Raw genomic sequence first — 26,914 nt, 5'->3', positions numbered from 1 at the left:
AAAAAAAAAAAAAAAAAGGCATGTTTCTCTTAAACTTTTTTGAAACTTAAAATGAGTCAGGAAGAAAGCCTGAAATGTGAGTCTTCCCTTCCCTCCCCCTCAACAGTCCTTACTTTGTATCACAGAGTTTTGCAGGTGTGTAGCATTTTTCACTAACACCATTTAGAGTTGGGCCCATTTTTGTATGTATAACATGTTGAGGTTGTCACTAAAATAAAATAAAAATGAGGACGTTATTGCCTCTCAGCTCCTCTTTTCCTTTACCTGAGATATAAATAATATTTGCCAAGCAATCACAAACACATTGTCATCAGGGATGAATTCTTATCCTTCTCCAAGGTTTAAAAGAAGTTTTCAGAGTTATAAAGTAGGAAGAGTGCAGGACAGAGAAAGCAGCCTTTTAAAACAAAGTTCAAATCAATAACAATGGACATTTCCTAGCCTCTATTTTTCTGTTAATGACTGAAGACAAGTACCAATTAGAGAAGCTTCAAATGTCTGGATTTCTGGTTGTAGCAAGTGGTGGGACATGCACACTGTTCATCGTGCCATGAAGTCCAGGTTGTTCTTAGCTACGGTGAGTCCATCTCTATCTTGGCTGAGGACACTTGAATCTGCCCATTGCTTTGCCCTGATGCTTTTTCTTTGCCCTTTATTCTGTCCTACCCACTTCTAACTTCAGGAGGAAAACTGCCATCTTTAGTAAGGAATCTGGGGGTCTTTTATTTTTCTGTTTTTCCTAACCAGCTCATTTTAGTCATCATTTTCTCATCAGGTTTTCCATTAGCACTTATGTTATCACCTGATCTCACCAGATTTTTAATCCTCCCGTTGCTTCTTTCTTATTGTTCTCAAGATCATACAAACTGGAACTGAAGGCAGGCCCTTCAATAGCTAGCATTAAGATAGTTCTACCTCTTGATTATTTTTTAAACTCTTTTCACAGATTGTCTGAAAACATGTTTTCTTCTTTTAGTTTGCACTTCAAATATTTTCTTTCTTAGCTATTAACTCCACTAACCAACTCTGAGAAGGCTTTGATTTTTGTATAGACATTTTCAATACTGTTGAGTGTTGTTATTTTGACAAATGCTGCACATGCATTTTCTACAGTATGAAAGCCATTCATATTAAGATGACAAAACATGGAACTGTTTATGTTTAGCTGGATTCTTGCTTGTCAGAGTTGTTTTACCAGGACATATTCATTCTGTTAGTTCTGAGAGTTATGATGTAATTACCCTTGGTAATGAAGCTTTGTCTTGATTTGGTGTTTTCTGTTGAAATATTTTTTGATAGAACCAAAAGAAAATAGTGACTGGTTTCCATCAGCATTTTCAGTTGAAGTGAGCAATACTGATTTTTTTTTCTGCCTTTTTTATTATGTTCCTTGTCCCTGCTACAGGGTGAGGCAAGAGGACCAATTAGGAAGCTGCTGTCACAATTGTAGCAAGATTTTTGAGGGCCTGACCTTTTGGAACAATATTAGGCATGAAAAATAATTCACATTATTATTTTCAAATATGCAGGCAAGAAGGGTTTCCTTAGTTTCATTTATAATGTTGTAACTGTTTTTAGAGTTTAGAAACTTCAGTTTTTCTTAGCATCTCTATTTTCTTTTTCGCATGCCCTCTTTGGTACATGTCTAACTGATTGTGGGAATTATCACATGTCCCAGTTATGATTTCCTAGTTTTAGAAACTTAGTGTTTATTGCATCCTTTGAAAAAAATAATATTGTGGGTTTCCCCTTTTGATTATAAAAGTAAAGGGAAAACAAAAATAACTTATGCTGCTACCCAGAGATAACAATTACTGGCATTTCCATGTGTTTCATTTTCTGTAGGTATATAAATAATTGTCTATGCCAAAATGCATTTCTATAAATTTTTATTTACTTGTACAAAATCTTGCATTTTATGAAAAATAAAATTATGAGATTTCATTAAATATTATAAGTACATAATATTGATTAATCACATGGATACACCATGTTTACTTGATAATTTCCCTATTGTTGACCATTAAAGTTGTTTTTAATTTATTTTTATAATAAATTCTGTGGTTAGTATTTTCATGAATAATAAATCTTCATGTCTATCCTCAGGATACTAGATTAATGTATAAAGACATCTTTAAAGTCAAGAACTTCTTTGAAGGCTAAAACTGAATATGTAAAGGTGTGAATGAACCCTAACGGCTGAAAAGTCCCAACCAGTTGAAGAGGTAGCAGTAGTGCTTAGCTGCTCTGCATTCCCCACCTCCACCTTGATTAGAAAATATTGGAGCACAGAGAAGTTTCAAGGGGAAGGCATAGAGTGCAGTGGCAAGGGGTATTTGGCCCTCCTTCCCCTGTCTCCTTACTCTTCCCCAGGTGCCTCTCTACTCAGGAGTTTAACTTGGATGCCAACATGTTTTCTGACCTTTCCTTGGAGTTTTTGTTTGATTTTGATCAAAATTTTTCTGTTTACCAAAGAAGGTAGCTTTTAGCCACCATGTCCTTGTCTTTTTCAGCTGCTTGTGGGCATTGCACAATAAGTAAAATGTCTTCTGTAAGCCCTAGTATTCTTGTACTGTAGGAGGAGCCTAGTGAAGGCATATAGTAGTAGAACAGCAGAAGAAGGGCTACTTAACCTCACAGATTTCCAGATTTCAGTGAATAGCTTAGGAAACAAAATTAATACAGCTCTTCTCATGTAAGTCAGTTCATGGAAGCAAACAATTATTTGCTTTGGATATTGTATCTGTTAAGCTACTACTCACAACTTAAAGGTTTTGTGTGTGTGTGTGTGTGTGTGTGCGTGCGTGCGTGTACATGTGTGTCACCAGAAAGTTAATTTTTTGACCACAACAATGTTAAGTTTAGTTTTTCTTGATCCTGGTTATTCTGAACTATTTTATGTTGATGGAAAATTTGTCTTTTAAATAAATTCTAAAAAAGCAGACTAATATGGGGTCATTTCATATTGCTATGATATGACCTTATTCGCAGTGAATGACTTTGATTCTAATTAAATTGAGTATTTCTAGTTATTAATTAATATTTCAGTTTTGAAGTTTCCATATTGGAATTAATTATCTGTCTTTAAGTAAATTATTTCAGCAATTGAAGTTGTATCACGATCCTAGGGAGCTAACAAGAATGATTTTCAACTGTTACAAATAGCATTTGTATCTATATTTAAAAAGTTCTTCAATTGACCAAGCAGATGTTATTACAGATTTTTGTCTTTGATATGATAAATTTCCCATTAATTTAGAAAATCTGTGTTTAAGGAATGTGCTATCAAGTTTTGCATAGATGAGCTGCAATTTGTGAAAGTTCAAGCAGCTGTACTGACAAACCATTTGACAAATTTGTAACTGAGACTCTTAAGCAAAGACTAACTTCTGGAGCTTTATGGTCTGTAATTTATGTTCAGACACATGCATTTGAATTTCTTCTCTTTTGTGGGTCCAGGAGGTGTGATAGACATTACCCATACGTATGTACATACATAGATACATGTACATATTCTGTCATATATATTTACATGGTGTATCCAGCCTAAGTTGTATGTGAAGATGCATATACTTTTTAAAAAACTAAAAATGTTCACTTTAAGCTTTCACTAACTTTGAAAGAAATTTGTCTTTGTCTAGGTTGAAGAAATTGTGGATATTGGAGCATTTGCTCCAGAAGACATCCATATTCCACAGATTTATGTACATCGCCTTATAAAGGGAGAAAAATATGAGAAGAGAATTGAGGTAATTGTCTTAGCTGCTCTGTCAGTATTTATGGATCCAGTTACAGAGACAATGTGTCCCTGAGGCCATTCCAGATGATGGGGAACTGGAGCTGAGCAGAAAGTCTGGTTTTGGATCTTAGCAAGAGCTTCTCATGTGTCTGTCATTATGGAGACATAATAGTCTATGCCTCTGTGCAGCCTAACAATGCCTTGTCATCACAAGGTATTTATCACATATCATGAGATTCTCTAGGCTGTGTCTACCAGCTTCTACTGTCCTAATTTATGATGTATAGTTTTTCTGTCTGTCTTAGAGGGGAGATAAGAATAATGATGTCTTTGGTGGCTTTACCCCTGCTGGAGTCTTATCTTAATGTTTGGTTTTTCAGAATTGTCTATCTTGAAGGTGCTTTGCACTTTTCTAGAGTGCAGAGTGTCATTCCAATTAGCTTTGGACTGTGGGTAGCTGGTAAGTATGAGATTGTGGCAAGGAGTATAGGTGCCAGGAGCACTGAAAGTATTGTAAAGCCAATGTGTTATTCCCATTTGCATTGCTGTAAAGGAATACCTGAGACTGTGTAGTTTATAAAGAAATTTATTTGGCTCACAGTTTTATGGACTATACACGAAGCATGGCCCCAGCATCTGCTTCTGGTCAGGACCTCAGGAAGCTTTTACTCAGAGCAGAAGGCAAAGGGGAAGCAGGCATGTCACATATGAGAGATCAAGAGAAGGTGCCAGGCTCCTTTAGACAACAAGCTCTTGTGAAAACTAAGAGTAAGAACTTTCCAAGGGGATGGCACTAAGCCAGTTCATAAGAAATCTGCCCCCATGAGCCAATAGTTCCCACTAGGCCCCACCTCCAACACTGGAAAGTACATTTCAAACTGAGATTTGGAGGGGATACATGTCTAAATGATCAGCCAGTGAGAGCAGAATATGGCCACCTAGCCAGAATTACTATCATGATTCAGAAGTGTCTAGGGATCAGCAACAGAACCACAGGGAACCAGAGATACCCACTACCTTGTAGATATCAAACAGAAAGATATTTTATAATACAAAACCAGTGTCAGGGGCCTAGGAAGAAAGGATGGGATTTTTGTTAACACGAGCCAGAGTCTATGCCAAAGAGATTTAATAAAGGACATAGCTTGGCTGGTTTCTGGGTATTTCTATGATTCCTGTGATGCACTTGTAACAAAACTAGTCTAGACTTTGCAGGTGGAAACAGGCAATTGGCAGCAGCAACACCTGGTAAACACATTCTGACAGCGCGGAAAAACACATTCCCAGAGACTGTTCCTCTTTTGTTCTTCTGGCCAATCTCTGAGCACCAGATGAGAATTTAGTTGGAAGAGTAACGGAAGTAGCGGACAGTGTGATAGTAGCAGAGAGATTCTTTGCTTCAAACAGACTGAACAGCGTATCTTCCTCTTTAAACAAATCTGACCACTTTCATTTACTTCCTAAAGAATTATTTATACCATCAAATATTACTCATATTATTTTTTAAATCTCTGGTATATTGTAGCTTTGTCTCATATTGATGGTAGAGAGGTCATCTTTTTTTCCTGTAAAATTTATTTCAGCAGTGATAAAATACAAAGCATACTTTCAATCACAAATGTTTTATTTCTGTTTAATTTAAAGCGTTTATCAATCCGAAAAGAGGGAGATGGAGAAGCCAAATCTGCTAAACCTGGAGATGACGTAAGGGAACGAATCATCAAGAGGGCCGCTCTTGAGTTTGAAGATGGCATGTATGGTATCCTTTCAGAGCCTGGGCAAAGACATAGCCTTTGCTTTTCCCATACTGATCAGGCTATTAGACTTCTTGCATAGTGAGTTGTCGCTAGTCTATTATAACTTTTAAGATAATTAATCAATTTTTTTTTTTTACAAAATGTAGCATATAGCCCAAAGATAACAAGATACATGACAGATATCTCTTTGCCTACTTGAAACAAAATGGCGATCAAATATTTGCTTATTTTCTCATATACAATAGATTTCAGTACAACTTGTATTTAATGGGAGGTTATTGGGAAAAGAGATTACCCAAGGTGAGAGTTTTCAAATCTCAGAATTCCTAATGATAACCAGTGCTAATATTTTCTCTGTGTCCTGACATTTGCATAGTCACTGAAAGATCCAACTTCTTAACAACCCTCTTCTTCTCTAGATAAAGATCCTGTGAATACCTTTTTATATATAATATTTTTTAAGAGTATTCAACAAATGATTCAAATTCTGCTTTAGATACTTTGTCAAAAAAGAAGGTAGAGCAGACATAATTTAGTACAATTAATATTTGGATTTTAAATCCATTTAAATAACAAGTCTGTTCACTGTTTTGCTAATTTTCACTACAGCAGACTTAGAACTATATAATACAAATAACACATACAAATACAGATATCATATGATAGAATGAATGTTTGTTGAATGGTGGATACAGTAAAGCTGTATTTAAAGACCTAGGGCAGGAAAAATGAGAGACATGACAAATGTCTACATTCTGTGAGCTTTTCTAGTCCATAAATATCAGTCTTCCAGACTGATCTTGACTGAGAGAACTTTTCTTTTTCCACTTTCTTTTTTCCTTTATCTCATTTTTGTTTATTTTGCAGTTGACACCTTGTGTTATGGTGCGAACTCACATAGGGGAAAAAAATGACATGTTGCCTGTCTTCCAGTTCTTGTATCAGCAAGGTACAGAGTCAACCCAGTTGAGTTAGTAGGTGAAAGTTGGTCACTGGACTTTTTTCTCAACCCATATTACCCTGACTTAACCATTGTTATATAAACACTGACTGTAACATTGATTTTAGGTATTCTTTATTCAGTTATCGTATTGCCTGTGAAAAATATCTGCAAGTCAGTTTATGTAAGTAGACTTTCTATATCTCCTACTCTTTTCAACCCAAAATACATAGACTTTTTTCCTCCCTGGTGTTTGACTTTAAAGTTTTAAAGAACTGAGAGTATAGGTTATGATGAAAGAGTTGAGGTACCAGGCTTGTAATTTGGGTTACTCTGTCCTAAAAATACCTACTCATAATGGAATTAATCTCAATGTGCTCGGTCCATTATTGAGAAATAAATTAGAAATAACATTATAGTAGACTGTGATAGAACACTAGAGGTGAACCAAGTAGCTATAATCATAGCTTCATAGATTTACTGTATCCACAAGAAGTGATCTGGATCATAGAGTTGTCCTGCTGGCCTTTGTAGTTTATAATATGGCACCATATATAAACCTCTTCTGGCTTTGATTCATGGAGACTTCACTGTTAAAATCTCATCAGAGTGCCATTGTTCTTTCTACTAGTTCTGGTGAGGTATTTGGTGTGCAGTGGTAGTGGACAGTAGTGGGCAGTAGTTCCAGGCAGTGTGAGTATCTTTGATCTGATCAGCCTGCCTGTGTTGATAGGCTGTATTGAACCCACATCATTGAGTAGTAATCATCGTCAATCCTGTTTTGATCATCTAAGTAAGAAGATCCAACAACCTCAGTTAACTCTTTGGTGCCTTAACAGCTGCTTTATATATGGGCTCAACTGTATTTGCTGAAATTTAATTTCCTCCTCACTTTTCTTTTTATGTCACATAGAAAATTCAGTTGCCAATGAATGTTACCACAGACACCCAAAAGATCAGATCTTTTAGGCAGAAATTTTGGTATTGTCAGAAAACTTTTTAAAATTAAAAAAAAATTTAAAAAACAGTAACCCCATTTATCAATAAAGTTGATAAACAATGATCTTTACTTTTGGCAGAAGTTTTGAATAGTGAAAATCATTCTTTAAAGAAAAGGCAAGCTATGTTTAATAATCAGTCATAATACATCAATCCAAATTTGCAGAGCACAGTAATGAAAATGTTCTTATGGTTTTTTTTTTAAATGCAATAAATGGCTAGCTTCTGAGGCTACTACTTTGATATTGGCGGGAAAGCATATTAATGTTATTGAAAAAGCTGTGACTACTTAGAGACTGTCTTTTTGAAAAATTACAATATAATACCCAGAGGTTGATTGGAGAATATATTCATTTATAACTCAGAGTAAGCCACCTTTAAATAAGGCTTCTGTTTAGATCTATATGTACAGAAGATTTATGGCATAACCTCTCTACCTTTTGTTTGCTGGGCCTTAACATCTTCTTTTTCCAGCTAATTTGGGCATAGGAATCCCTCTCCTGGCCAGCAACTTTATCAGCCCAAGTATGACTGTTCATCTTCAAAGTGAAAATGGAGTTCTGGGTTTGGTAAGATGAAAATTTGTTTTTTAAAATCCAGTTTTGATGAAGAATGAGATATTTCACGTGGTGAAATTTTTTATTAAATTTTTATTTCAATAGCTTTTGGGATACAAGTGATTTTTGGTTACATGGATAAATTGTATAATGCTGAAATCTGAGATTTTAGTGCATTCATCATAGTGAAATCTGAGTTGTTGCATAAAGTGTCCAACCTTATTTTTCTTTTATCATAATAAAATATTTAACTTTTCCCTTAAAATGTGAACATGTAGTATTATATTTTATGTAGTAGATGGTAGGTTCCTGACTCTGGGCTTTCTAACTGCATGTCCCATGAGGAACCTGATTCAGAGAGACCTCATGATTGTCTATATAAACTATTACTCATCCTTCTGTGGTTGGACAGATAATGAGGGTTGTCAATAATTCTATGTTAAATAAAATTAAGTAAGCCTCAGAGTGAGAAATTGAAGAGTAAGGTTTTCTCTTTAAGACAGGGACATTATTTGAGTTGATTGCCTCAAGAAGCTGTAGAAGTTCTCATCTCATTCTCCTTTTGAGGCCCTATTGTCCAAAAGGTTACATTTTTTCTTACTTAAGATTAAGCTTCCAGATAAGCTCAATTTTTTAGTGAGGCCATATTTTTTCATTATTATAATAAAATTATATATTTTTCCTGCCTGGATGACATTTTCATTTAATTAACAATGGTAAGGATTATTAATGGTTTGCCTATTCATAATCTTTTATTTCTTAGTGGATCATGACTGTTAATGCAATAGAAATTATACATATGGAAAATATATTCACAATTCAAAATATAAATAATGATCATGGGCATATAGTTGACACTGATTAAGGCAATAATCATGATGTTTTCAAAGACACAAAAATGATATATATTTGGATAAAAGCAGATTCATGTGGAAGTCAAAGACTTGCATTTTTAAGGTGCCTTAGGGATTATCTAGAGTGATCAAATTTCTCATTTTGAAGAAAAGCGAAATAAGTTTGTGGATTTCCCATGACCAATGTTTAAAGAAAATTTATATAGTTCTGAGTATTAGTTGCCACTTCAGTTTAAAAGTTAAATTTTGGTCCCTCTCTAGAAAGTATGTAAAAATTTCATAGCCAGTATTTCTTCAGTTTTTGATCTATCTTATATCTTATGTCTTTTTATTTTTTTATGTGTTCCTCCCTTTTTATATAATATATGTGATATTCTTAAACTACTTGCCCTGTTTAAATACTTTATAAAAACATATGCAAAAATTTAAAAACTTTACTGAGAATAGCTATACAAAAGGAACATAAGGACATACATATATCAAAACTTAGATGTAGTAAGGAGCACGATTAGAAACCCAAATTCAGGCCTTCACATTTTACAAATCAGAAAGCTAAAAGTTTGTCTCTCCAGGTCTTTCTAGCCAAATAATGTGATGTAGTTTGTATGCATTGATCTTCACAGAAAAGTTTTTGAATAACATTGGCTGCATAGTAGGTACTAAATTTTTCCTTTTTTAAAATATTTTTAAGAGAATGGGGTCTCACTATGTTGGCCAGCCTGGTTTTCAGCTGGCCTCAAGTGATCCTTTTGCCTCAGCCTCTCAAAGTGCTGAGATTACAGGCATGAGCCATTGTCCCTGGCCTATAGTAGTTTTACTGACCTATATTTCTAATGAATTTTCACAGTAGGGACTAAATAATTACGTTTTGTTTTAAAGACTTACATTTCTAATAGCATAGCATTTCTTTCAAACTGGTAATTTTTAGAAAATATTTTTCATTTACCCAATCACAACTTCAGTATAGAAAAGACTAACATGAGAAACAGAACCATGGACACCACAGAATTATTTTTCAGAAGTTTAACTCAAGTCTTCAGATGATAAATTTCTAGGGTTCTTAGGCAAGTTATTTATAGTACAGTTTTAGTATGTGATTCAGTGAGAATCTTCATTTACTAATTGAATGTGTGTTGTATTTGACAGGGTCCATATCCACGACAACATGAAGCTGATGCGGATCTAATCAATGCAGGTAAGCTCACTTATTTCTAGCTTTTCCCTTTGCTGTTAATTTTGTGCTAAATAACAAGAGTTTGGACTCAATTCTTTGTCTCTTCCTGGAGAGCACTCCACTGTATTCATTGTTGAGGAGGGGAAATAAACTTTTTTGAGGTCTCCTCTCATTCAGGAATGACTAAGATAAAGGAGGAAATGCAGATGGAAGAACTTTGCTGGGTCAGTCAGTTTCCTGCTTCTAAATAGATAGCACTCTTATATGGGGTAATTTACAAGGGCATGGACATGATTAAAAGAGATCCAGAAAGGATGGTGAAATCCCACAGGGAGTTTCCACCTCTGGGCCCTATGGGGCAGTGATAGGAGAAGGCCACTTAACAGAAATTGTAGCCTTTGGTAGAGGAACTCAGTCAACTCACAGCAACCTGGCTGGGTCGAGGGTCTCCTCTGCTGGATTGCCTGCCTGTGCCTCCCATTAGACCATCTCAAGTCAAAGTAGGTCAGCCTTCTCAGGATAGAGAAGAGTGAGAGTGAATCCATAGCAGCAAAAAGAAACTATCTGGTGCATTGGGGTTTTTGTTGTAGGTAATGATTACTGTTTTCTAGTTCTCATTGGAGCAGGAGAGGTGTTTAAGGAGGCACTCTGCCAGTAAGTACAAGTACGATCTAGTGATGTAATAAATGTAGGTCCGTTGAACTGGGGACTAGAGTCTTGTCTACTTTGTTCCTACACGTATATGATTTACCTTTTATTACTAGCCTTTTTTGACTGGGACATAGTCTCATATATCAACAGCCTAGAGGAGGAAGAACAGGTCAGGTCATGTGGCCATCTTTAATACCTATGCTTAAGGCAACACTGCTGCCACTTTGGGGCTGTAGATCATCCCTGGAGTGGGACTGCCCATAACAAGCGAATTTTTAGGTTCTAGCATGATTTTCCGTACCCTTCTTTTATTCATTCTGCCCCCACAAAAGTATTATTCTTATGTTGCATTCAAAAATAGTATGTGTAAATTTCAGAAGATAAGTAATATGAGCTGAACAGAAAGGCCAGCTGCCAAGTAAAATTGATATCTGATACTTAGAATTTTTGGAATTGAAACAGCTTCTGGTTGAATAGTTGAATTAGTTAACACGACTCAAGTCTGAAAGGCCTACTGTGATAAAGCAATGACATTTAACCAAGGCTGTAATTTAATTGTACTGTACCCTTTAGCAATAGCTCATTGATCTGTGAAAATATTTGCTGCTTGGTTTAATTAATTTATGATGTTAGTGAAATAAATAACTGCATGTTCCAAATTTCAGACTTCAGTTTATAAAACCCACTTTCCTTGGAAAACTTGTTAACTTCTTCAATATGTTTGGACGACAGGTGTTTCTGATTCCTTAGAGCTTAGAAGTAGCTCCGTTCAAATGAAGCCACCAATTTTACATTTCAACTTCTGAAGTGCGACGTTTAATCTTAAACTACTTTTTAAAACAAGCATTCATTGCTTATGAGAAGCCAAGGTGCAAGTCAGTTTAATAATATTATAACTTTTTCAAAGTCCTTTTTGGGATTTTTCATACTTTTAATTTTCAAGCTATCTAAATTAGGGAGGAAATACTTTAAGCTGGAGAACTTAGAATATAAATTGGCAGTTTCCTCAATTTTCAAAATTACCTGGAAGATCAACCCATTATTTGTGTTAGCTTGAAAGCATTTTATGGAAATCTCTTTGAATACAAAGAGTTATATTTCTATTATTACATAATAGTAGGACTATTTCCAAGGATCTCTTTTTAAAAAGTCTCAAAGGTTATATAAAAATGAACTACCACTTGTATAGTATTCAATGGCTTAGGGCATACTTTTTAACATGTATTATACCATTGGAACCTCAAATGAAACCTCGTTTTACAAATTGGGAAACTGTGGCCAGAAAAGTGAAGTGACGGGTTTAACATAACATTGCTAGGAACTGAGTTCATCCCCAGTCTCCTGGTTGTGATCCTGGCCTTTTTCTCTATGCACTGAGTTACACCTTCTGATTACCTGAATTACACAGAGGTGCAGACACCAGTGCTTGGAACATTTCAGAGGTCCCATGAAGATCTGGGCTCTAACCTAGAGTAACCCAATGCAGTTGTGAAATTTCTAAGTCTCATATTTTTGCTTCTATATTGTGCATTTTGAACTCTTCATTTCTTAATGTTTTCTTATTTTAATATACAGTATTTTAAATGACTTAACTTTTGATTGAAGTTGCTTTAGAAAGAATCACCATGTTTAATACTCCTGGGCCCCTGTCATGTCCTCTCTACAGTGGTTTTCAATGGGGTGGTGTCTGATTTTGCCCCTAGAGACATTTGGCAATGTCTGAGGACATTTTTGGTTGTCACAACTGGGGGAGTGACATCTAGTAGGTAGAGGCCAAGGATGCTGCCAAACATTCTGCAACAACCAGAATAGTCTTCCCATACCCCAGAGTTAGCTAGCCCCAATGGTCAATAGCGCTAAGCAGGAGAAACTCTGCTCTAGAGGTATATGTATCGCATCTGAAGAATAACAGGCCTGCAGTCCAAAGTACAGATAAAACAGCATTCCAGATCTCTTAGTGGTTGCAACCAACCATTGTGGCTTTCTGTCTTGTTGTACCCTTCAAGGATACTTTTGTCCTCCCGTTCTGGACTGCTGGGTCTTTTCTGATCATAGCTCATACTCTTTCTTGCATGTCTTTGCTCTTCATGAGATTTTGTTCTGCTCGGTTCCATTTTTATCACCATCTCCTTACTGATAACTTTGTATCAATACTCATGCCTATCCTTCAAGTACCAGCTAATTTTTCCTCTCCAAATCGTACTGTAGCTCTGAAATGCCCTTCCCCAAAATTCACAACTTATCTAATGTCTCTGAGAACCATGTCACATTTTGCCTTGTAATTATTTGTTTATCTCTCTTTCTGTATAGTAAGTTCCTTTTGCTTAGGGCAGTGATTCTAATCCCAGTGTGGTCTCCAGACCCACAGCATCAACATCACTGGAAATGTTTTAGAAAGAAAATTCTCAGACCTTACCACATACCTACTAATTAGAAACTCTGGCAATTGGATGTGGCAATCTGCAGTTCATAAATCTTCCATGTGATTCTGATGAATGTTAAAGTTTGCAAACCACTAGTTTAGATTACCCAAATTTGATTTATAACGCTGTTTAAGGCACGTAGTTGGCATTTACTATTGTGTGGATGACCTGTTAAATTATAAGCCAAAGGACTCAGTAACTATGAAATTGATAACTCTGTTGCCCAAATATCATGAAAAAAATTCAGATATACATAAAGAAAAAATGGAGGAGACAAAAATCAATTGGGAATAGCCAAATAAGAAATCCCTCTTTATGTTGATTGTCTTTAGTTATAACTTTTCTTAACCAAACTTGGACATTGTATTTAAAAAGCATGGATTAAATTTTAGGATACTCATTTTTGTTTAGATATTGAATGTTTAAAAATGCTGAAAATTAACCTTGCTTCAAAAGAATGTAATTTATTAGATGCTATAATGTATTAGTGGAGGCCTTGGTAATGTTTTTTTAGGAGAATTGTTTTCTAGGCTCTTTAATAAAACTATGCTTCACAAATAATATAGGAAGAGCCCAAGCTCTTTCCATTGATTTCAGTTTCCTATAGCATGGTAAATATGCCTTCTATGTGTTATTGGCTAGTGCAGATTATCTTTTGGAAGTCAGTGTTTAGCTTCTAAAAAACAAAGAACTGGGATTTTTAATATTTTTTTTTTCCTTTTTGTCCTGCAAATTCCTCCTCCTTGACTTTCCACCTTACAGGATTGATGAGGATCTGAATTTGCAGGTCATAGACATAGTGTCTAGAATAAAGTTTAGTTGTGTTATGCCTGTCTTAAAACCTAGAGTTCACACAGGGTGGCCGTATAACCCCACGATATAAGCCAATTGCCAGGTCCTGAGGCATTTATCCCTGGAGGGCAATGACATTGTCTCTTTTATAAGTAGCTTTGGAGAGAGGAATAATAGGAATAATAAAAAAATAGGAATAATAAAAACTGATATTTATAAAGCCCTTTCTCTGTGCCAGGCATGTTAGAGTAAGGACTTTGTAGGCATTATCTAATTTAATCCACTAAGTATTACATGCTGTTTAAAAGCCCCTGCTGACCATATCAGGAAGTAATTTCCAAAACTTTTCAGTTTTATGGAACTTTAAAAGATACAAAAATGTTTCCATCATTTAGAATCAAACTCCCTTGAGAGATAATATTTCGTTTTGATATAAATATATATATATTTACTTATATAGTTATAAATAAACTTACTCTTTCTCCATACTCAAGTTTGAATGGAGGGGGATATTGATGGAAAAGTTTGCTTTCGAGAAAGACTTGAGAATCTGAGGATATAACTGTGTTGTACAGCTAGGAATATTCAGACTGCTTGTGGTTCTTTTGTTTCTGGGAGCTATTCCCTGTTCCAATCTTGTATTAACAGTTTTTCTTTTTTTTCTTTTTGTCTGACCTAGTATACTTGGGCCATGCATGGGGTATTCTCAGACAGGTGACTTATCTTTGGCAAAGTGGTATGTGAGCACCTTCCTGGTTGAGACCAAAAGCTGTTCCCAGCCCCCTGATACTCCTGAATATACAGGAAATAGATCACAAGATGAGAACAGCTTAGATATGAATCAGGTGATTTTATTAGTTCTATGGGGAGTAGATGACCTTGAAAATCCTTTCCAGCTCTGAATTTTACTAAGAGATGTAAGTCTTGGGAGATGTCCTTCCAAGGTGACCTCTTGAAAGTTAACATTAAATACATTAGCCAGTATTACCATGTTATTCCCTGATTTTTTGAAAATCCTATGGTTTTAGTAGAAGCGTATTGGACAAGAAAATACAGATGAGTCAGAAGAAGAAAGAAAAAGGGAGAGAGATGAAAATTCTAGAGTTCAGGCCAAATGATATTAAGGAATTAGGTGGGTCCTTTTTTTCTGTATTTGTTTTCTAATTTTATTTTTATTTCTCCCCAGCTTCACTGAGATATACGTGACCAATACAAATTGTTTAGATTTAAAGTGTAAAACGTGATGATTTGATATACATATACACCGTGAAATGATTACCACAATCGTTAATTATCACATCCATCACCTCACATAGTTACCCTTTTTGGTAGTGAGAATTCTTAGATCTACTTTTCTAGCAAATTTCAATTATACAATATAATATTAACTATAGTTACCATGTTGTACGTTAGATCCTCAGAACTTATTCTTCTTGTAACTGAAAGTTATTTGTTGATTAAATGAAATTTCTGTGTCATTCCCTTCAAAATTGCATTCCTTCTTACATTCCTATTGATTCCACCGTCTCTCTGTCCCAGTGACTTACAGTAGCATTGGATTCTGACAGGTGTTATCCCAGACCCCCCTTCCTCCTCATTCCTAAGTGGTATTTAGCAGAGGATTGCGAAGGGAATGGGGATGGTGAGAGACTGGAGAGGTATAGAAAATAGAGGGGTGCATTTCCTGTAAAACAGAGGTTCCCAACCCCTAGACCATGGACCAGTACGGGTTCATGGCCTGTTAAGAACCAGGATGCACAGCAGGAGGTGAGCCAGCGAAGAAGCATTACCACCTGAGCTCCGCCTCCTCTCAGATCAGGGGCAGCATTAGATCAGGTCACCAGGCATTAGATTACAATAAGGAACAGGCAACCTAGATCCCTCACATGCACACTTTACAGTGGGTTCAGTTGGGCTCCTATGAGAATCTAATGCTGCCTGTTCCTTATTGTAATCTAATGCCTGGTGACCTGATGTGGAACAACAGTTTCATTCTGAAACCACCACCCTCCCCCAGTTCATGGAAAAATTGTCTTCCACAAAACCGGTCTGAGGTGCCAAAAAGGGGACTGCTGCTGTAGAGAATTTCCAAACGATAAGAAAACTAAAAGTTGGTCTGCTTTTTTTTATCATCATGCAAAGGCAAGAGCAATGTCAATGACAAAATACTCCCCTCCACAGAAGGTTCCTACTTTGTTCCCTGCACCTGCTATGTCACTGTGTTTTAGCAAAGGGAGCTTAAGTTCTTTTGGAAATGGAGAAGATATGGACATCTGTTCACCATGATACTCTTAGAAAAAATCTAATAGCCTTTTCTTTTTTGTGTGTGTTTTGTGTGTGTTTAGGCAAGGAAACAGTTACCATTCTTCCAGGAGCCTCTTTTTTCTCCAGCGATGAATCATTTGCAATGATTAGAGGGTACGTAATAACAGAGCCCCTCATGTTTCACACAGTGTGGAATGAGCTGAATCATCCTCTGAGTATGTTAGCAAGGCTCTGAAACACAGCCACATTTCCCAGCCAGAAAGCTATCAGGAGTTTGTTCGGCTGCAAGATGTGAAGTTATTCACATCAAATGTTAAGCATTGAATATCCAGCCCACCATTAGGAAAAGAACCCCCAAAATGGAATCTATGTCTTTATACCAACCAGACTGAAATAAACATTTCTAAGGTTCGTTCTGAGGATTCTAACATTTTCTTCAAACTGTGTTCATGTTCTAGCTAGTGTTTGTCTTCAAATAGTCACATTCTACCTCACTGAAGGAAACAATCTCCCTGTGTACACCTGATCATAATTTGTTATTGAGACAGTGTATACTATAACTTTAAAAAATTCATAATGATTATTTCTCTGTATCAGCTTGGATCTGATCTATTTGGAAATCACTTGTATGGTGGGGGAAGCAAATATATTTTGGTGTTATGAAGTTATTCTAATTGCTGGCAAGTTCAAGCAAAGAGGACAAAAGCTTGTTAGGTTTGCTTTATGCTTCCTCTTTCTTTCTCAGGGGCCATGTCGATCTGACAATGCTAGGAGCCATGCAGGTTTCCAAATATGGTGACCTAGCCAACTGGATGATACCTGTAAGTAGACATTTTTTTATTCTGAATTATGCTTGGATCAGAATAATTATTTTTTAAATACTAAGGCAAAAATCTTATCAAAGGGCCATGAGATCACAAGTCTTTTAAAAATGAAATATTTTAATGTATATTTCTTATTAGAATCAAATTTTAATTAAGCAGGCACTGAGATGTATTCAGCTTTGCCAGTTTACCATGTAGTTGGGACTAAAAGTAGTCAAGGTCAGAGCCAAAACATCTTCCTTAGAAGAAACCAAGTTGGAGGAGACTTAAAAAACAGAAAAAGTGCTAATTATACACGGAAAGTAAGAAATACAAATATTTACCGTAACCAAAGTTTTAAACTAGAAAGAACAATTAACAAGTTTGTTAATGTTGTTAGTTCTATTAATCAGTGATTGAAATAATCTTAATTGGTCATGGGACCCCATGAATAATCATTGTCCTCTACTATGGAATGCAAAACCTGTGAGAATTTAACATCGTCGTGAAATGCACAGTTGTCATTTGATAATGACCTAAATCAAGGAAGAAACCTCCTAGAGTTAGCTTTGAAAAGAGGACTGTTATCACTGACTTAATTCATGAGTGTAGTTCATTATAGACCAGGTTGTTTCTTCCCAATTATGTGCATGGAAACAACAATGATTATGTTTATGATTATGAGCTCATTTTGGCTGGTAGCCCAGTTGCTCTTTGTGTGTGTATTTAAGGATTTTCATGTGTTTCTCTATAGAACCAGCTAAGAAGAATCTTGTCAAATAACTGAGGCTGGTGTTCTATGATACAACAGTTTTCTTGAATTTGCTTTTTAATAATTTTTTGAAGAAGGTGGATTAATGTAGTTGATAATAATATTAGAGATCATGTTAGTCTAGCTCATTTGATCTAATGCCACCTGAAATGTTGTTTTAAGTTTTAATAATTATTCAAACCCTAGTTTCTAAACTTGGTGGCATATTGGAATCTCCTCAGAGTTTAAAAAAATTTCGATGCCTGGGTTCCAGCCCAGATAGTCTGTAATTCAATTAGTCAGGGATGTAGCCTGGACACTGGGTCATTCAAAGCAACTCAGTGGTTCTAATATGTGACCAGGTTTGAGAACCAGCATATTAAAGATTGATTACAACTCAGCCCATTTTAAAATGTAAGAGAAAAACATCATTGAGCCATTATGGTAAGAACTCTTAGCAAATTGTGGATTATGTTTTCAGTTTAGTTGTAAAAATATTGATCTTTCTGAATCAGCCATAATTTAAGGGTCCACAGTTTTTAGTTACTTCAAAAAAAAAAAAAAAAAAAAAAACATCAGTGAGGGTCTCCTGAGCATCATATAGTAAGTCAGATTGAAAGTATATGGAAGTACTTGTGCAGGAAATTGGAATGTATTTCTGTTTTCAAGTTTTAGGAAAGGGCCATATAGGGTAGTAGAGTGAGTATAGGAAAGCAAGCCCTGGGTTTTAGCACTGACTCTACCAGTAATTGAGGTGTGACCTTGGACATTTCACTTATGCTTTTTGGGTTAAAATGCCCTCATCCATAAAGTGAGGGTTTGAGACCAGATAACTTTATGGGTCTCATTTGGTTCTCTTAGCTTAGTGGGTAAGAGCAAGGCCCTGTAGTGAGATAGTCCTGGGTTAAAGTCTTATTTCTGACACTTGCTGGCAGTGTAACTTGAGCTGATTTCCTGTTTTTCCTCATCTGTAAAATGGGAATCATATAATAGTACCTATTTGTGGGACTATATGAAGGACTACACATGATAATGCATGCAAAGTACATAGCACAGAGCTTGATACATAGCACCTGGTAAATTGGTTATTATTTTTATAAGAAGTTGTGGATACCTGGCAAAGAAGAGAAAAGCATTGGGTCCTATGAAAAAAAGCAATAGGGTTTTAAATATATCTGTTTCTCTGGACTAATGATTTTTGAAATCAGTTTGCACAGTGGTCCTGGGTATGGAGCAGAAATGTGTTAAATATCTTCTTCCCTTTGGGGAACATGCGCATCTTTATATCAGTGTAAGATTTGTTTAGATTATGATTTAGCATATAGAAAGGCTGGAAACTCTCATAGTGACAATGTACATTATATAGTTATTTGTAGGAAAGTTTTTCCAATGTGTATTATATTTTTACATATCCTGTTAAGATTCCTGTGAATGGCTAAAATACAAATGTTTATTACTTTATACTTTTCTCAATATAACTTGGAGCCTATGAGTTCCCAAAGGAATGGACTTCGTATGGTAAACAGCTCTGGAGTTCTGTAGCAACATCATGGAAATCTAGTTGAGAAAAATTAAGCATAAAAAGTGTCCTTGGGTTTGGTTCCACTGTTTTGATAGTGGAAGTTGGTAGTGTTACTTCTGATTAGCATTTCTTTTGTTGCTTTCATAACTGATAATCATTTCCTGACTTCTTTGTATATATTTTCATTATTGAGACTCAGGGAAGCTTCAGAATCAAGACCATAAGGTTTAGTTTGGTTTGAATTTCAGCTCTACCTTTTAAAATTATGTGATCTGGAGCACATGTTTTTGCTAGGATTAAGTGAGAAGAAAATGAAAAATGAACACTGCAAGCAGTCTCTAAATAGTGGCTGCTATTAAGTAATGCTCTATTACTTAAAATTAAAGAGAGAATATTTACCTTAAAATACACTGGTATAAGCAAGATGATCTTGCAGGAGCCAGTATAACCTGCTTATCCTAAGTCCTTATTCAAGCACCAAAAATTAAGCCCTTTTTAGGATACATTTTTTTCTATTATTGGTTATGGATAAAGATATAGCTTACCTTCCTTACGTAATTTCAGTAAGCAAGCTATTTTTATTTGTTCCAAAGGTTTGTTGACTTATATAATTTAAATATATTTTTATTGCAAGATCTGGCAGTCAAGAAGCTGAAAAGTTCAGTTTTATTATATCATTTTTCATTTATTTTATCTTTTTCCTGAGTTTAATAATCTTTCAATGGCTGTATAAGCCATGAATTCTCAGCATCATGACATCATAATCAATCATTACAGCATCAGATTACAATAAACATTAAGCCTTCAGGGCAAGCAAACGATGTGGATGCTATTTGTCTTACCCTTTAATAGCTGCTTAGTATGCAGTGTTGGTCTCACATGCACAGTTTTTTAACAATTCTACCCTGAGCATCCAAAGAGAGAAAACTTGACAAAACAGGATTTGGCTCCTTCAAGCTCCCTGCTGATTGTGATGATGGTAAAACCACAGGCAAGCTAATAAATGATGGAAAGATGTGCAGTCTGCTGAATCTATATTCAGAGCTGCTCTAGTGCCTTCCTAATGCCTATTTTTGGAGAACAGCTGGCATTGATTATTGACTTATGAAGGGAAGCAGATGTGTACGGTCAGCTATGAGAGCTGTTTATTGAAAGCACAAAATAGCAGCCCACTGGACAGGGCTGCAGTACGTGAGTGGCACGAGAGCCAAGAGCCCTCCTTTGTGTGGAAAGGATTGAATGAAGCATTCTTATGGCAAGAAAGACACTTCTGGTGTCTTTTGTTTTTCCTTTTCTCCCTCACATTTTTCATCTCTTTGTGCATTTGAAAAGAATAAATACTAATTAATGTCATACTCATGTGTGCTCCATGTCTGAGCACATAAAATTGGTTGGGTTCTCTGGACATGCTGCCTGTTTTAAATCAGTTAAGTCTCTAGTATTCCTGGTTATAAAACTACAAGGGGATTTGTGTCCAAGTTTCAATCCATTAGTTTAGTTGTATCAATTGTAATCCAAACATTAAATCCAAAATATAGATATTTAAATATATCATGACATAGATGAAGAAATAAGCATAAATCTCTAGATATTGTTTTAACATTAGTGTATTGTTTATTTGGTCCTGAGACACAGGAAAAGAAAAACAGGTGGAAAATATATATGAGATGGTGTGAAACTTTTACAATTAGTAATGCCTTTCTCTTATTAGTATAATATAGTAGAAATCTCATAAAACTTTGGAATTAGACAGACTTTAGCTTAAATACTGGTTCTTATTGATCATTTAGTGTATCACTGTTTTAGTATATTCATTGGTAAAATGATAACTTTTAATGCATGCTTGTTCTGGGGATTAAATTAGCTCATTCATTCAACAAGTATTGATTTGGCAAAGATTAAGAGCCAGGCAGTGTTAAATATAAAGGTCAATGTTTTTGGGAATGCAACAGTTAACAAAACAGACAAAATTCTCTGCATTTATGGAGCTGACATTCTAACAGGGGTCAGCAAACTGTGGTCCATGTACCAAGTCTGGTTTCTGCCTATTTTTGTAAATTTCTCTTGGAGCGTAGCCATATCCACTCATATATATATTTTTTATGGCTGCTTTTCTACTGCCACAGTAGAGTTAAGTAGTTAGAATAGAAGCTGTGTGGCTTGCAAAGCCTAAAATATTTACCATTTGGCCCTTTACAGAAAAAATTTGCCAACTCCTGCCTTGGAGATCATTGATTTGAAACCTTTTTTCTCTAATAGAAGCAAGTAATGCTGTACATTTCTCTCTAATCACTGTATTAGTGACATCTACAAATTTTTATGTTGTTTCAGTCTCTTCAAAATACTTTCTGACCTTCCTTGTTATTTTTTTCCATGACCCATTGTTTATTTAGAAGTGTATCAGTCTCCAAATATTTGGTGATTTTCCACATAACTTTAAAAAGTTTTTCAGTTTATTTCTTTTGAGGTCAGAGAGCATACTCTTTATAGTGTCAGTACTTTTAAATTTGAGACTTGTTTATGGCCCAGAATATAGTCTAATTTTAGTGACTGTTTCATTTGCACTTGAATATATATTCTGCTCTTGTTGGGTAGATTGTTCTATAAGTGTCATCTGGGTCAAATAGGCAGTTAGTGTTGTTCGAGTGTCCTGTGTCTTATCAGTTACTGAGAGAGTAGTCTTGAGATCTTCAGCTATAATTGTGGATGTGTCTTTTTTCTTTGAGTTATATCACTTTTTTGCTTTATCTTAGAGCTGTTACTACTTGCATTCATACACATTTAAGCTTACATTCTCCTAATGAATTGATCTCTCTGTCGTTTTGTCTTTTAAATAGTATTCCTTATATTGAAGTCTACTCTCTGATACTGATATAGTCACTCTTCATAGTATCTTTCTCTATTCTTCTGCCTGTAACCTGTGAAAACCTTTATTTTTAAGTAGGTTTTTATAATCATGTAGTTAGATCATTATCACAGTATCATCTTATGATCTCTAACTCTTAATTGGAGGTTTAGACCATTTACATTTAATGTAATCACCAATATGGTTGGATTTAAATCTATCAGAATTTTTTTTTTCTGTTTACCTCATCTGCTCTTTTTGCCCTTTGATTTTTTTTAGATCAGTTAAGTATTTTTTGAGTATTTTATCTTCACTGTTGGATTACTTTTTAGTGGTTTCTCTAGAGTCTCCAATATATGTATTTTATCACAATCTACTTCAAGTTATATATCACTTTATATATAATGTAAGAATTATACAATAGTAAACTTCTATTTTCTGCCCTTATTGTGTGTGTTATTTTTAATGATATTTAAACCTGTGTGTAATATAAACCTTATAATACTTTGCTATTATTTTTGCTCTAAACAGTCAACTATCTTTTTAAGTAATCTTTAAAAATGAGAAAAAAAAATCTCTTTCATCCTTTTCCAACGTATTTTCTGTTTGTTGCACTTTTTCTGTGCACAGATCTAGATTGCCATTTGCTGTTGTTTTCCTTCTGCTTGAAGGACATCCTTTGATGTTTCTCGTAGTATATGGCATATGCATGTCTCTCAGGTTGACCTTTTTCAATATTTGCTTTTAAGCTGTGTTAAGATTAGTTGAGAGTAGCCTTTAGTTGCAGTCTAATTTAGTCCACTACTGAGGCAGTTTTCTTCAGAGGACTCTACCTGATGCTCCATGTATTATGAAATCGTTCCTCACTGTTTGGTGGGATTGTGAATTGTTCCTAGACCTGTGTTGGTTCTAGGTAATTTTTTACCTAATGCTTGCTTAGTGGTTCTTTTTCAGGCTTTGACCAATTTTTTCTCATATATGTGCACATCAGTACTCTGCTAAAGACTTCAGATGTTCCTCCTCCGCAAATCTGAGTTCTCTCTCTTTGTATAGTGACTTTCTTTCTGATATTTTCAGATCTTAACTTAAATTGTATTTGCCTCAGCCTCTCTGAAGCCAACAAGACTGCTGGGTTCCACTTCCTATACTGCAGCCTGCAAATTCTGTCCTGGCAGTAAGCTGGGGGAAATTGTAGGTCTATCTCGTTGCCTTCCTTTCTTTCAGAAATCATAGTCCTGTACTCTGTGTGGTCTAATGTCTGAAAGCTACTTTTTCATGTTAGTTTGATTTTTTTAACTGTTTAATATCACTGATAACATTTTTGAATTTATGCCATTGTGTATCTACTGATGGTTTTCTTAGTACAAATCCATAGAAGTAGAATAGCTTTGTCAGTATTGTAGGGATTTTGATATATATCACTGAGTTACTGGCCAGAAAAATTATCCCAATTTACTCTCAAACTGTTTCTACTCTATTACCAACATTGGTATCAGCTTTTTAAAAGTTGTATTATTTTCTTCTGTTATTTGGCATTTCTTTAAAAAGCTGCTCTTTGGGACTAAGGGGCAGCCATGCCTTACTCTTCTGGAGGGCACTTAATCCTTTTCACTCTTGTTTTGGAGACCTTCCTTTTGGCTTCTAGCAATTATCAAATTCCAGTGCTGCTATCTTTTGTTATTTTAAAAAACAACATTGATGTTGACTATTCTATGTCAGTGAATGTATCTTAGGAGATCCACCATAACAAGCATGTGTGTGAGTGTGCATGCGTTTCTTCTGTTTACAATATTTTGAACAAGCTCTAAATATGGGATAAAATTAAAACACAGCTCTTTTATATACCCTTTGACCTTATTCTGTTAGGGAAGCTTTTCCTCTGCCCTTAATGAATACTCAGGCTGCATGACATTTCAGCTAACTCTCAGAAAATAAACTGCTCTTAGGTCACTTTAATTCATAAACTCGGTCTTCATTCAGAAATTAGAGGGCCCATTCAAAAACAGTGAACAATGCTTTAATAATCATTCAAAAGCAATGCGTCTCCTCATTTTTGATCTCCTGGTTATGGTCTGCCTGCATTTGAAGGTTATATGATATTATTTTGCTTTTTCTCTACCTTCCTTCTCTTCCAGCTCACTGTTTGGCACCCACTAGGATCAAAATTCAAGAGAAAGGGAAGGCAAGGAGATAGGGCAGGAAAGAATTTACATATCTAGGGACTGGTAATACTGTTTAATGGCTCCATGATCTCTGGTCTATAAAACTATTTAAAGCTGATTCCTTCCTCTCTCTATGTGGGGAGTCGGGTGAGCGGTTGTCTTTAGAGCCCCTCTTCTTGGTTCCTCCTGCAGCAGCTGCTCCTATGGGTGATGGCTGGATGCTTCCCCAGCAGCTTCTGACTTTCCAGTGGCCCACTTAACACATAGACTCTTACAGGTAGAGTCCTTCGTCCTGGGCTGTCCTGTTGACAAAGCATTAAAACCTCTTTAGGCTGGTTCTCTCTCACATGGTCCCCATCTGGGAAGCACTCACATTTCTCATACTGCCTCCAGTGATAGTGTAGTTACTTCCCCCAAACAGCCCCTTTAGCTTTCTCAGGTAGGAGTCAGGCAGCACTCCCTATCTGCAGGGACTGTCTTTCAGGCCCTGGGTTGTCAATGGAGTGATGGGCAGACACACCATTACGATTTCCTTGGTTGCTGAGAAATGTGGGGGTGGGTAGGACACCTTTCATTAAATAAATCCTTCATGTGAAACTCTGTGCTATTCCCATACTGTATTTCTTGGTCCTGCAGAGGGTCCCAAGAGCCTTGGAATGTGCTTTTGACTATTTCCTTTGTCACTTCTACTTCTGAGCTTCTACACTACACGCTGGTATCCCCCACCTCTTCTATCAGCCAAAAGTGAGACAGTAAGATCTCATCTAACGTCTGGTTACCACCACTTTTGCTCATCAGCCTGCCTTTTTCTTGTTGCCATTAATCCTCTCTATTTATCATATTTAATTCTGCATGTGATATAAAACTTATACTACTTTACTATTATTTCTGCTCTAAATAGCCAACTCTCTTTTTAAGTAATCTTTAAAAATGAGGAAAAAACTATTTGATAATTTTTCAACATATTTGCCCATATAAGCTCATATTCAGTTAAGCCTTAATGCATATAAGGGTGTTTTCCATCTATAGTTCCAATACCTCTAGGTAGTTCCCCTCAGCCTGTTCTGTTTTCCACTTTCCACAGAGAACTGTGGAAGAACCCAGACAAACCCTGTTTGCCCTACCTGGGAATAAAAATACTGACCCATTGGATTGGACCTTTACTTCCTCTGCTGACTAAAAATGCATTCCATGCCTTCAGAATTTCTAAGAGCAAAATATTATTTCCTCTTATACAGTGATTTAACAAATGGGCATGCATTTTTTTAGAAAGCTAACTTTTTATTAGTGATTCATGAATTTGGGATGTTATTAGAAACATAAGTTATTTATTATACTTTTCTTGGGTGCTATATTTGATTATCCAAAAATACTTTTATCTATGACTGTCTGGAAAACATGTTGAAAGCTAATGTTTAGTTTCCTTATTTACACCCGATATTTTTCAGACTAAAGGTATATTTAGAGACTGACATATTTGATATATTCATTTTATGAGGAAAATTTCTCTTTCTTGAGAGATCCTGTCAATGATTAAAAGCTATGATTAAGGTTTAGAAGCCACAGCTAAATTCTAAATCTGTTTTTGCAAGGAGGGAACTAACATTATTAAGCACATGCCACTGGCCAGGTTCTGAATATTTATTGCCATTTTATCCTCACCGAACACTGAGTTAAATATAAATATTCCTGTTATTATAGATGAAGAGACTCAGGCCAAGGGAGTTAACTATTTAAGTTCACATCTGTGGCAAGTGATGAAAAGAGAAGTGGAATCACAGTCTTCTTTGCTCTTATGTGCTTCACATTCTGCCACAGGTACTTTTGGGGATATTTAACTGCCTTTCAGAATGGAAGCAGAACAAACTGCAAAATGCATAAAAATCTGTCTAGCATTCTGTAAGCCTTATGCAGAAATGATTGTCAGGTGAAGTCTGTTGCAGTTTCAAGGATATATGCTGGGTATATATGACTCTTATTTATGGTGGGATTTTTGAAAGGCACTAGGTGGACTATTTGCATGTTGGTTCTTTTGCATCCTGTTTCCTTTAAGCTCTCACCCAAATTCTAAAGTCTCCACTGCCCAGTCACTTATAGTTAACCTAAATACCATATATGAGGTACTTTATCCATTTTATTTACCCTTTTTTTTTTTGTACTCTATGAATCAAATAATTTTTTGGAAAATTTCAGGCCCTCTACAAAGAACATTTGTAAAATTGGCTTGCAATATTTGTTGAACAGGAAACATTGAAGCACAACTGTGGAAATACGAGAATCATTGCAAAGAGAGGAATACTGAAGAGAAATTTTAAAAAGATTAAGATCAGAAAGGAACCAAAGCAAATTCATTAGCAAGCCATCCCACCCAGCCTAGGCCCTCACACATGTTAACTTTTACAGAAGCAAAGGGACATGGGAATGTGAAAGACATTCTCCATCTTCAACAGTCTTACAGAGATTTTGCCTTTTGATTGCTATCTGAGTCTTTTATCTGGAGGAAAGGAAATATTTCTCTTCTTGCTGTGTTTCATATGATATATTTTGAACAGCTACTTAAGACTTTGACTCTTCACTAGAACTTGGATATGTTCAACATAGAGACTAAAAGAAAAGTGAGCTAGATATCCAAACCATGCTGCTTCACTGCCTACCACACACTCTTGTAAGAATTTGATAA

At 35.7% G+C, this 26,914-nt stretch overlaps 1 protein-coding gene across 1 annotated transcript in view; it reads left to right on the top strand.

The window, feature by feature from the left end:
- OXCT1 (3-oxoacid CoA-transferase 1) overlaps positions 1-26,914 on the top strand; it is a 139,810-nt gene that overhangs the window by 65,735 nt on the left and 47,161 nt on the right. The window contains exons 8-13 of the mRNA XM_017533132.2: positions 3,642-3,749; positions 5,384-5,498; positions 7,910-8,004; positions 9,993-10,041; positions 16,232-16,304; positions 16,897-16,972. Coding sequence (XP_017388621.1) covers positions 3,642-3,749; positions 5,384-5,498; positions 7,910-8,004; positions 9,993-10,041; positions 16,232-16,304; positions 16,897-16,972 — 516 coding nt within the window. The remainder of the gene's footprint in view (positions 1-3,641; positions 3,750-5,383; positions 5,499-7,909; positions 8,005-9,992; positions 10,042-16,231; positions 16,305-16,896; positions 16,973-26,914) is intronic.

The sequence above is a fragment of the Cebus imitator genome, unplaced genomic scaffold (assembly GCF_001604975.1).
Source record: "Cebus imitator isolate Cc_AM_T3 unplaced genomic scaffold, Cebus_imitator-1.0 Scaffold80, whole genome shotgun sequence".
Taxonomy (NCBI): Eukaryota; Metazoa; Chordata; class Mammalia; order Primates; family Cebidae; genus Cebus; species Cebus imitator.
This window is presented reverse-complemented; position numbering and strand designations above follow the sequence as displayed.